The sequence below is a fragment of the Capsicum annuum genome, chromosome 1, assembly GCF_002878395.1.
Source record: "Capsicum annuum cultivar UCD-10X-F1 chromosome 1, UCD10Xv1.1, whole genome shotgun sequence".
NCBI lineage: Eukaryota > Viridiplantae > Streptophyta > Magnoliopsida > Solanales > Solanaceae > Capsicum > Capsicum annuum.
The window spans coordinates 118,792,121-118,804,619 of NC_061111.1; the positions used below are offsets into that span (position 1 = coordinate 118,792,121).

The following is a 12,499-nucleotide window of genomic DNA, read 5'->3' on the forward strand; positions in this document are numbered from 1 at the left end:
AGTCTGATATGTCATAGCATAGCTACATGCCATAAGTCATCATACATGGGACGTTATCATAATTTAATTTGCAAAGTAACCTTACTTTAAAGGCTCAATAGTACCAACTCTTCTAACTATCCACAACTAACTCCACAAGGCTAACATAAGTCTTAGACTAAGGTGGGTAGGAAGAAACCACTTCTTATCCTTAGTTTCCATATTTAGGGTAAGTAAATCTACCCATAATCAATCTTAATAGAAATCATATTTTTTAGTCCAACCCAACATGATATCAAGCTTAATGAATCAAAACCCTCAAAATGGGTGGAAATCAAGGTATGTTTGGGCTAAAATCAAGCCTTAAAGAATTTAGGGCTTTGGTCAAATTTTCAATAAATCCAAGCATGAATTAAAGAATTATTACCATCAATCCGAATATATTCATGAAAATATATATTAATCAAGATCCCAAGTAATCCCCAATACTTTATTATAAGTTAGCACTCCATTTTAGGGGTTTTTGCTCTCAAGATTAAGTAAGAAATAGATAAATTGTGGGCTAAGGGGTCTTTTTATACCTTAACTAGGTATCCAGGTATGGAAATTGCACAATCAAGTATGCAATCGCACTACTTGGCTAAAGGAGTAGGTATAGAAATATCCATGCTTCTTGGTGTGATCTCACTACTTGCTGTCATCACAGCTGACAACTGAAACTTAGAAATTTCCAAGTTTCTGCCAATGCCGTAGGGTTCATTCTAAATCCGATATATGAAAATTAACTATGTGACCATATTAAATTTAATGTTTTAGATACAATGGCGAAGTCAAATTTTCTATCTGAGGTCATTTCTAAAACACCCTTGGTTTTAGAATCTTAGAAAAATTCCTAGATTTCTTATTTTTGGGTAATATATGACTTGTGGGTTCCAGCCGTATGGTGGGTACATTTGGTATATATTGCTCATATGCCAACAAATGTTAGTTGGTGGGTAGGATTGGTTTCTGGAATAGGTACGACTTAGGTGGCACGAGTTGTATGGTTGGTAATGAGTCATAAGGTTTAGGTCTCTCCTTTACTTAATTTGAGACTTAGTAACTTAACTTTGATAAGAGTATGAATGGATCACCATGAGCTGTAAGATAAGGTATAAGTCGTACCATTGACTCGTATGGTAGATAGTTTTTAAAATTTCTTTGATTCTACTCTACTAGGGTATGGTTTAGGGGTACTAATTATATAGTTTGATATGATTTGGGTTAAGTAAGTCATATGGTGTAAAGTGTTGGATCTAAGGGGAAGGTATAGGGTACGAGTAGTAAGTACCACTTGTATTAGAGGGTACGACAGATATGGGGGAGTCGTATCATCTGACGGGAATTTTAAGTAGTTTAAGTTGAGGGTAATCTAGACATTACCCCACTTAACCTCTTAAGGGTTCACGACCTATAACTCTAATGGGATATTTTTTAACCAATTATTCTAATCTTAAACACTTAAAAAATCTCTTTAATTTTCTTTAAGGCTCGTGGGTAAAGAAAGGCTAGGGTTTCACCTAGAGGAGCAATTTAGGGCTTGTATGGGTGATTTCTCTCCATCATCTTCATAATCTAAGGTATGTACTCCTCCCTCATTGTTTTTTCCAACTAAAATCATGTTTTATACGATATTTTCATGGTATAATTATTGTATGATTTTGGAGTTTTCAACTATATGTTGGGGGTTTTGTTATAAATGCTTGGTTATGGAAAATTGGTTGTATGTGAATGGTAAATTGGTAATTGGAATTGGTTTTTGAAACACTATGTGCTGACATATTTAATAAAATGACTATGATAATGCTTTTACTATATTATTGGACTTTTAATGGAACTATTTCATAGTATGGTTTGGTAATGGAAACCTAATTGCTTTAAATAGTTTGGAATAATTAAATAGTAAGGTTCGGTGTTCATGGTTAAGGTTAATTAAACCTACTTGTGAGGTACATGGGATTCCCCCAAGAAAATATTATAATGGAACACTTATGGAGTACATGGGAACCCTCTAAGTAAATTTGATAATATAATCTATGGGTACATGGGAATCCCTTTACTTAAAAGGGATGGGTAAGGACATTGCTTGCAAGTTATAGTAGGTATGACGATACCACTACTCATAGCATTGGTTAATAATAATGGCATAATGGTTTGTTTAGACGATAATGGTTTTAATAGAGAAATTATGGTGGGGTGTGATAGCTAATCATAAATATGCGACTCCAATGAACGAACACTAGAAACTCATGTTTGTTGACATAAGGGTTGGTTATAGTGACCATATATGATAATATGAGGTATATGGTAATCCATTAAGTACATTGTACATATGTATCATGGAGAGGAAAGGGTACTTATTAATTCCCTACTCTTATAGTATCTTCGTTTTGTGTGGTTATATGTATCGGGGCCTATTCAGAGGGTTACACTAGACCCATATAGCTCGTGGGTAGTTCTAGGATGTTTAATCTACATATACCCAGGTTAATAGTTTTAAAGTCATGTTAAACCCAGCTCTCTTTCCTGATATGGTGTTATATATATATATATATGTGTGTGTGTGTATATATATGTATGGTTGTGTTCATATGGTTGGTTTACTTGGTTTTACTGGATGGAATTATTTGATCCTTATCCTGAGTTCATGCTAGCATTTACTTGCTAACCCATCTTTGGGCAGCTGTATCCCCATGCGATGTAGGAACCGGCTGTTCTACTCCTTTTTCTTAGTGATTGGATTTGGGATCATCTATTGGATTGAAGTTATAAGCTTCCATATTCTTAAGGCTCTATTTCATATCATGGATGTCCTTACATACTTAGTTTATTATATGGATATTGATTTTTACTATGGTTGGGGGCATGTCCCAATCATATACTATTTTTCTTTTAGTTAGAGACTTGTCTAATTACTATAGGTTGGAATGGGCAAGATCGGGATCGGTGTCAGCCTTAGTATTAGTATTAGAATTAGGGTTGATACCATTGGACTAAATTTATGATTGTTCTATCCTCTTATACTATGTTATGGATAGGAACTTGGTTATTGCTTTGGTTGTTAGCTTAGGTCTTTGGTTTGGTAATTTGCTTACTTATTGGGTTTGGATGGTTGGACTCATTTGGGTTTATCATGGTCATAAACCTATCGCAGAGTTTGGAAGTTGTATAAAATATGATATCTTATTATATGTTTGGAATTTATCCGACTTAGGGTTTATGCATGGTTGGTTGGGTTGGGTATCGGAGGTAGTCTCTGGTCTTGGTTAGACTTGGGATAACCATTGAAACAAGGCCCTGGGTTGGTTCTGGTCAAGTTTGTATCAAAGCTTTAGGTTTATGGTCAATTAGAAGTCCATAAGCCATGTTGAGTAGACCCTCTTTTAAGGGTGTGTAGCATGCCACACTCATAAAGGAGAGGCTATAAGGCATTCAGGAATATTTCACTTTCTTGGCATTTTATTTTCAAGCTTGAAGACTAAGTCTTGGAAATCTTCTCTAATTCTACTTTGTTCACTTTTAAGATCATGCCTTGATGATCTGAGATTACAAGTAACTCTTTGGTCCCAATGAGGGACACTGTTTAAGGGACACGTACTACTCAGGGGATCCGTACTCGGTCTCGGGGTCCAGTCCCTGATATTTCTAGAGTTCCACTGATTGCTACTAGTCCTCCTCAAGAGGAGGTGATGAATATAAAATTTTATTTATTAATTCATTTTATTGCTTAGTTGGTTGTTGCTCAAGCTGAGCAGAGTGCATCCGGTGTTTCATCTACTGAGACCACAAGGGTTGTCCAGTCTATGAAGAAAAATCCTTCTACTTTTACTGGTATAAAGGTGGGGGAGAATCCTCAGGGTTTCTTGGATTAAATGGAGAAAATCTTCAGGATCATGTAGGCAAGAAATGTAAAAATAGTGAATTTCACTGCTTACCAACTTAGGGATGTGGCGTACCAATCGTATGAGAAATGGGATAGGGCCAGAGGTGATGTTGAGGAGTTGACTTTGTGGGAGACTTTCTTTGATGCTTTTTTATATTCCTTCTTTCCTCAGGAGTTGAGGTAAGTAAAGGAGGAGGAATTTGTCAATCTGAGACAAAGAAAAAAGTCTGTCAAGGAATATGCCTTGAAATTTCATCAATTGTCTAGGTATCATCCAAAATTGGTGTTGGATATAAGGGCCAGAATGAGAAAGTTTACTTTTGGACTGTCTAGAAATTTTATCCTTAAAATCAAGACTACATTGTTGATCAAGGATATGGATATTTCTAGGTGGTGGTTCATATGCAACAAGTGGAGAATAAAAAGATAAAGCAAGTTGAGTTTGGGGAAAGGTAGAGTAAGAAGTTTAAGTCATCTAGAGAGGGTGATGCTCAATAGCAAAGTGGTTAGGATGGTGGTAAGTGGTGAAAAAAGAAGTGGGGGAGTTCTGGTTCCTTCTTTATAGCTAGTGCTCCTTATCCAAAATAGTCGAGTGATAGGTATCATTAGGGCGACAATAATTTCCAATCACAGGGTGCCCAATCCTAGGAAAGTGGGGCTCAGTTGGCCTTATTATGCCCTTTTTGTCGATTCTATAGCAGAATGCATAGGGGTTTCTGTGATGAGATAAGGGACAGATATTTCAAATATGATTAACCAGGCCATATGCTTAGAAACTTTCTGGTAAGTAAGGGTGCTTCGGAAGTGAGTAAGTCTTTGATTACTTTTTCTTCTGCTCCTGCACCAAAGGGTGCTTCTTCTGCATTAGTTTCTGCTTCTGATACTGGCGTAGGTCAGAATAGGTTATATTCTCTTGCTACTCGATAGGAATTTGACGCATTGTCTAATGTAGTTACTGGTATATTACAACTCTTTGCTCGTGATGTGTATTTTTTGTTTGATCTAGGTCTACTCTCTCTTATGTGACCCCATTTGTGGTTGTGTATTTTGGTTTTGATCTTGAGATTATTTCAAATCCTTTTTATATTTCTAACTTGATAGGAGACTATATGGTTGCTAAGAGAGTCGATAGGGGATGTGTGGTATTTATTGGTAGTAGGTAGACTTTGGTGGATTTGCTTGAACTTGATATAGTGGATTTTGATGTCATTTTGGGGATGGATTAGTTACACTCTTGTTACACGTCCTTAGATTATCAGACCTGTAAGGTTGTCCTTAGGTTCTCTTGTGGACCAGTTATTTATTAAGAGGGTGGTTCCCTAGATCCTAAGTGGAAGTTTATTTCATATCTTAGAGCTCGAAGATTAATCTCCAAAGTGTGTCTCTATCATTTGGTTTGAGTTAAAGATTCTAACTCAGAAGGTTCTTCTTTACATTCAGTCCCAGTGGTAAATGAGTTTCCTAAGTTCTTTCCAAATGATCTTCCTGGTGTTTCTCCAAATAGGGAGATTGAGTTTGGTATTGAGTTGTTTTTGAACACTCATCCAATATCTATTCCTCCGTATAGAATGGCTCTGGTTGATTTGAGAGAACTTAAGGAGCAACTTAAGGATCTTTTGGATAAGGGCTTCATCCATCCTAGTGTGTCCCCGTGGGGTGCATTGGTGGTATTTGTGCAAAATAAGGATGGTTCTCTTTGATTTTCATTGACTATCGACAATTAAATAATGTAGCAGTTAAGAACGAGTATCCTCTCTCAAGAATAGATGAGTTGTTTAATTAGTTGCAAGATGCCAAATTCTTTTCTAAGATAGCTCTTCGGTCTGGGTATTATCAACTTAAGATTAGGCAGGTGGATATCCCTAAGATGGTTTTTCATACTCAGTATGGGCACTTTGAGTTTCTGGTTATGTCATTCAATTTAACTAATGTACTGACGATATTTATGGATATGATAAACAGGGTTTTCAAGCAATTTCTGAATCCTTTTGTCATTGTGTTCATTAATGACATCTTGGTGTATTCTAAGAGTGAGGTAGATTATGCTAATCACCTCTGTGTGGTGTTATAGACCTTGAAAAAGTAGTAGTTGTATGCCAAATTTGCCAAGTGTGAGTTTTGGTTGAATATTATGACTATTCTTGGTTATATTATTTCTAGTGAAGGGATCGTGAGGGATCCGTAAAAGTGATTATGGTTAAAAGGTGGCCTAGACCCACAAATCCAATCGACATTCAGAATTTCTTGGGTTTGATTGGGTTTTATAGGTGATTAATTGAAGGTTTCTCAGTGATAGCTTCCCCATTGACTAAGTTGACTCAAAATAAGGTAAAGTTTCTTTGTCGTATGTTTGTGAGGGGAGTTTTGAGAAGTTGAAGGATAAGCTAACTTCGGCTTTGATTTTGACTTTACCTAAAGGTAATGAGGGGTTTGTGGTTTATTATGATGCATCTCGGGTGGGACTAGATTGTGTTTTGATGCAGCATGGGAAAGTGATATCCTATGCTTCCAGGCAGTTGAAGGTGCTTAAGAGAAATTATTCTACCCATGATTTGAAGCTTGTAGTAGTGGTTTTTCCTTTATAATTTGGTGGTATTATCTATATGGAGTGCACGTTGATATCCTTTCTGATCATAAGATTCAATAGTATGTATTCACTCAGAAAAAGCTAAATCTTAGGCAGCGAAGATGGTTGGAGCTTCTCAAGGACTATGAGATGAGTCTTTACTACCATCCAGGTAAAGCTAATGTGGTTGTTGATGCTCTTAAAAGGTTGTCTATGGGGAGTTTAGCTCATGTGGATAAGAAAAAATAAGAATTGGTGAGGAATATTCACTTCTTGGCTTATCTGGGAGTTCATCTCTTGGACTCCAATGATGGTGGTGAGATGGTACAGGAGATATTTTGATCATCTCTTAGTGAAGAGATCAAAGAGAAGCAAATGCTAGATCCTATCTTTATGAAAATCAAAGGTAATGTAAGTGGGCAAAATGTGATGGCATTCGATATCAATGGTGAGGGTAATTTGAGGTACCAAGGGAGGTTATATATTCTTGACGTTGATGGGTTGCGACAAAGGGTTTTGGCCAAGGTGCATATATGGTTCTAATTTGTTCATACTAGTTTGACAAAAATGTATCATGATCTCAATGTGATGTATTGGTGGAGTAGTCTGAAAAAGGATGTGGCTGATTTTGTGGCTAAGTGTATGGTGTGTCAACAAGTTAAAGTTGAGCACATGAGTCCTGGAGGGTTATATCAGAAAATAGAATTGCCAAAATAGAAAGCAGAGGTGATCAATTTGGATTTTGTTACCAGTATTCCTTGGTTTTAGAACTTATTTGATTTGGTTTGGGTCATCATGGATAGGATGAAAAGTCCGCTCACTTCTTAACAGTGAGAATTAACTTTTTGGTTGAGGATTATCTGAGGTTGTATCTTCATGAGATTGTAAAGATGCATGGAGTACCTGTTTTGATTGTCTCTGATTGTGGTACACATTTTTTATCTTACTTTTGGAGGCCTTTTTAGAAAGGTTTGGGTACCAAAGTTAGTCTAAGTATTGCTTTTCATCCGCAGATGAATGTGCAAGCAGTGAGGACTATTCAGACATTAGAGGACACACTTTATGCGTGTGTGATTAGTTATGGTGGCAATTGGGCTGAGCATCTACCTTTGGTAGAGTTTTCTTACAACAATTTCTATCATTCTAGCATTGGTATGGCCCCTTTTGAGGCATCGTATGGTAGAAGGTGTAGATATCTGATCGGGTGGTTTGAGCCTAGTGAGGTGGATATGTTTGGTTCAGATTTTGTTTATAAGGCTATGGAAAAGGTAAAGGTGATTTGGGATAGGCTTAAGGCTGGCCAAATTTACCAAAAGTCCTTTGCGGATATAAGGCGTAGAGACTTAGAGTTTGAGGTTGGGGATAGGGTATTTCTAAAGGTGTCACCCATAAAGGGAGTAATGCAGTTTGGTAAAAACTGAAGCTCAGTTTGGTAATGTGGCGTATAAATTATAGTTGTCTACTAGTTTGATCTCCATCCATCCATTATTTTATGTCTCGATGTTCAGGAAGCATCTTGGTGATCCTTCTTTGGTTGTTCTTTTGGAAGGGTTGGGTATCTCAGTTTCTTTATCTTATGAGGAGATCTCGATTAAGATACTAGATCAGTAGGTTCGTAGTTTACGGACCAAGGATATGGCCTTGATTATTGTTCTATAGAGAAACCAGAAGATGGAAGAGGCTACATGGGATGTGGAAAAGGACATAAAATCCAAATATCCGCATTTGTTTTCTACTCTGCATATTCGTGCAGAAGGTATGTGTTCTTGGTCACATATTTGTTTCTAACTTCGTTAAAAGTTGGATTGATATTTGATAATTCAAATGAATCGTGCTTGTATTTAACCTACCTTTTCTGTCATTTGGGGATGAATGATCCTAATGAGAGAAACTGAAACACCCTTGGTTTTGAAACCATAAAAAATTTCCTAGATTTCTAGTTTTGGGGAAATATACGGCTTTTGGGTACCAATCGTATAGTGGGGTACGGTCGGTATGGGTTGGCCGTAGGCTAACCAGTATTGGTTGGTAGGCTGGATTGGTCTCTGTAATGGGTATGACTTGGATGGTATGAGTCGTATGGTTGGTGACGAGTCATATGGTTTAGGTTTTTCATTCACATAATCAGAGACTTAGTAGATTAACTTGGATCTGAGTATGAGTGGCTCACCATTAGCCATAAGATAGGGTACAAGTCGTACCACTAACTCATATGGTAGACAGTGTTCAAACTTTTTTTTATTCTATTCTGTCGGGGATACAGTTTAGGGGTACTAATCGTATATTTGGATACGATTGGGTTGGGTAAGTCATATAGTTGACAGTGTTGGGTCCAAGGGGGAGGGCTAGGGTACGAGTGGAGGGTACCACTCGTATTGGAGGGTACGACTGGTATAGGGAAGTCTTACCATCTGACAGGAATTTTATGCAGTTTAAGTTGAGGATAATCTGGACATTTCTCCACTTATCCTCTTAAGGCCGAAAGACTTATAACTCTAGTGGGATATTATTTACCCTATAATTCTAACCTTAAACACTTAGAAACTCTCTCCAATCCTCTCTAAGGATCTTAAATAAAGGAAGGCTAGGGTTTCATCTAGAGGAGCAATTTGGGGCTTGTTTGGCTGATTTCTCTCCATCATCTTCATAATCTAAGGCATGTACTCCTCCCTCATTGTTAATTCCAATTAAAAGTATGTTTTATACAATGTTTTCGTGGCATGATTATTTTATGGTTTTGGGGTTTTCAACTATATGTTGGGTTTTTGGTTACAAATTCTTGGTTATGGTTTTCATATGTTTTTATTATGTTTTTACATGCTTTAATGGTGATTTGGACAATTGGTTGCATGGGAATGGTTAATTAGTTATTAGAATTGGTTTTTGAAACACTATGCTCCAACGTGTTTGATAAAATGCCTATGAGAATGCTTTTACAATATTATTAAAATATTAATGAAATTATTGCATGGTATGGTTTGGTAATGGAACCTAAATGATATAAAAAGTTTGGAATGGTTAAATAGTAAGGTTTGATGGTCATGGTTATGGTTAATTAAACCTACTTGTGGGGTACATGGGATTCCACTAAGCAAATATTATAATGAAACACTTGTGGGGTACATGGGAATCCTCCAAGCTAATTTGATAATATAATATGTGGGTAAATAGGAATCCCTTTACTTAAAAAGAATGTCTAAGGAGATTTCTTGCAAGCTATAGTTTGTATGACAGTCTACTCATAGCCTTGGTTGATAATAATGGCGTAATGGTTTGGTTGGACGGTAATAGTTTTAATAGGGAAATAATGGCGGGGCATGATAGCTAACCATGAAGGTGCGATTCCAATAGATGAGAATTGGAAACTCATGTTTGTCGATATATAGGTTGGTCATAGAGACCATATATAATACTATAAGGTACATGGGAATCCTCTAAGTACACTGTACATATGTATCATAGACAGTGAAGGGTACTTGGGAATCCCCTACTCTTATGGTATCTCCTATTTTTACGGGTACATGCATCTGGGCCCATTTAGGGGGTTGCACTAGACCCATATAGCCCATGGGTGCTTCTAGGATGGTTAAACTACACATGCCAAGGTTAATGGTTTCAAAGGCAAGTTAAACCCAGCTCCCTTTCCCGGCATAGTTATATATATAGATGGTTGTGTGCATATGGTTGGTTTACTTGGTTTTACTTGATGGTATTATTTTATCCTTATCTTGAGTTTTGCTAGCATTCACCCGCTAACCTATCTTTGGGCGGTTGTATCCCCATGCGATGCAGGAATCGAGCATTCTATTCTTTCTGCATAGTGATCCGATTCAGGATCAGCTATTGGATTGAAGTGGTGAGCTTCCATATTCCGTAAGGCTATATTTCATATCATGGATGTCTTTACATACTTAGCTTATTTTATGGATATTGGTTATGGCTATGGTTGGGGGCATGTCCCAACCGTATACCATTTTTCTTTTACTTAGAGGCTTGTATGATTACTATGGGTTTGAACAGGCAGGATCGGTATCTGTGTCAGCTTTACTATTGGTAATGGTATTGGGTTGATACTGTTAGACTAAATTTATGATTGTTCCATCCTTTTAGACTATGTTATAGACAGGAACTTGGTTATTGCTTTGGTTGTTGGCTTATGGTTTTGGTTCGGCAAATTGGTTATTAATTGGGTTTAGACGGTTGGACTCGTTTGGGTCGGTCATGGTCATAGGCCTATTTCAGAGTCTGGAAGTTGTATAAAATACGTTTTCTTGTTATATGTTCAGAATTCATCTAACTCAAGGTTTATGCATGGTTGGTTGGGTTGGGTATCGGGGGTGGTCTCCATTCCTGGTTGAACTTGGGATGCTAATTACAACAAGGCCCTGGGTCAGGTCAGGTTTGTTTCAATCAAATATTGGTCCTATACCCATATTTCTAATTTTCCACCTTTCTGACCAATAGGTAGAAATGAGCTTGGGTGTATTAGGACCGAGCCAATGGTCTACCTAGCCTAAACTTGATATTCAAAAGCTGCTGGCATAGTCAAAATTTGTATTCGAGATTGTTCTGCTGAAGTTTTTTCTCGATGGACATTTGGAACCAGCAAAAACTTCTAAAAAGGAAATTGGCTCTAAAAACCAAACCAACTGCCTGATAACCAAACATTTAATCCCAATAAGTCATAAATGATTTGGGACAGCTATGGCAAAGCTCTAACGGAAAAAATAAGTAGAAATATGAAAAATAACGCGGAGGGTCATTACATTGGACTTTGCACAAGATCTTGCAATATGGATACTATTATCCCACCATTCACAAAGATGCACATGACAAGGAAAGGAATTATAACCAATGCCAAAGGCAAGGAAATATCTTATGAGGGAAAGATCTTCCTATAACCACTATCCTTGAACTTGAGTTGTTTGATGTATGGGGTATTGACTACATAGGCCCTTTTGTGAGCTCACATGGTATGAAGTATGTTTTTGTAGATGTTTACTTTGTCAAAGTATGTGGAGGAAATTGTTCTTTCAAACAATAACGGGAAGTGTGTCACTGCCTTTTTGATGAAGAATATATTCTCCAGGTTTGGATCACTTGGGGCTATCATTAGTGATGGAGGTTCACACTTTTGTAATAGTCTATTCAAGACCTTTCTTGAGATATATGGGGTAAAACAAAAAGTGGAAACACCTTACCATTCTTATAGAAGGGGGCAAGCTGAGGTCTCCAATCATAAGATCAAGTCCATTTTGGCAAAGACTGTGAATGTCAATAGGATGGAATGGGATAAAAAGCTAGATGATGCATTATGGGCTTATCAAATAGCATTTAAGACACCTATTGGTGCTTTTCTATATCAGATTGTGTTTGGTAAAATATGCCACTTGCCTATCAAACTTAAGCACAAGCCATTATGGACATTAAAGAGGTTGAATCCAGAATGGAGTGATGTTGCTAAATTGAGACATGAGTAGTTGAATGAGATGGATGAATTCCATCTTCATTCCTATGAATGGTCATCTTTCTACAAAGAGAAGATAAAATTATACCATGATCGTAAGATTCAAAAAAAGGATTCATCGCAGGCACTATGGTATTTCTATTTGATTCTAAGATAAAAGTATTTCCTGGCAAGCTAAATTCAATAGGTAAAGGATAGTATAGAGTGATTGTAGTGTTCTCATTTGGTGCAATTGAGATAGAAAATAAAGAGGGCATAAATTTTAAGATGAACAGCCAAAGGGTCAAGCACTATCTCAATAAGATTGAAGAGGTGATGATAATTTGTGAAGTGGATCTAGCTAGTTCTTGAAAAGTCAAGCAGACCCAATCATGTTATGATGTTAAGTCAGGCACATTATGGGAGGCAACCCATGGTCTAGTTAGTGAAGTCAGAATAACCAACTTAGCCACATTGTGTCGCAATATTAAATCAGGAACTTCATTGAAGGCAACCCAAGATTTTATACTCTTTATGTTTTAGGGTAATATGTATTACGTGTGTAGGAACTATGCAGAAAAGAAAC

General features: G+C 37.0%; 1 protein-coding gene across 1 annotated transcript; it reads left to right on the plus strand.

The window, feature by feature from the left end:
* The first annotated feature begins 11,461 nt into the window (after positions 1–11,461).
* Positions 11,462–11,947, plus strand: LOC107857641. Its single transcript, XM_016702499.1, has one exon. The coding sequence runs from the start codon at positions 11,462–11,464 to the stop codon at positions 11,945–11,947; it is 486 nt and encodes a 161-aa protein (XP_016557985.1).
* The last annotated feature ends 552 nt before the right edge of the window (positions 11,948–12,499 follow it).

What these genes read in the sequence shown, in the direction of transcription:
- LOC107857641 (XM_016702499.1), top strand. Translation starts at nt 11,462, where the DNA reads ATGTTTACTTTGTCAAAGTATGTGGAGGAAATTGTTCTTTCAAACAAT.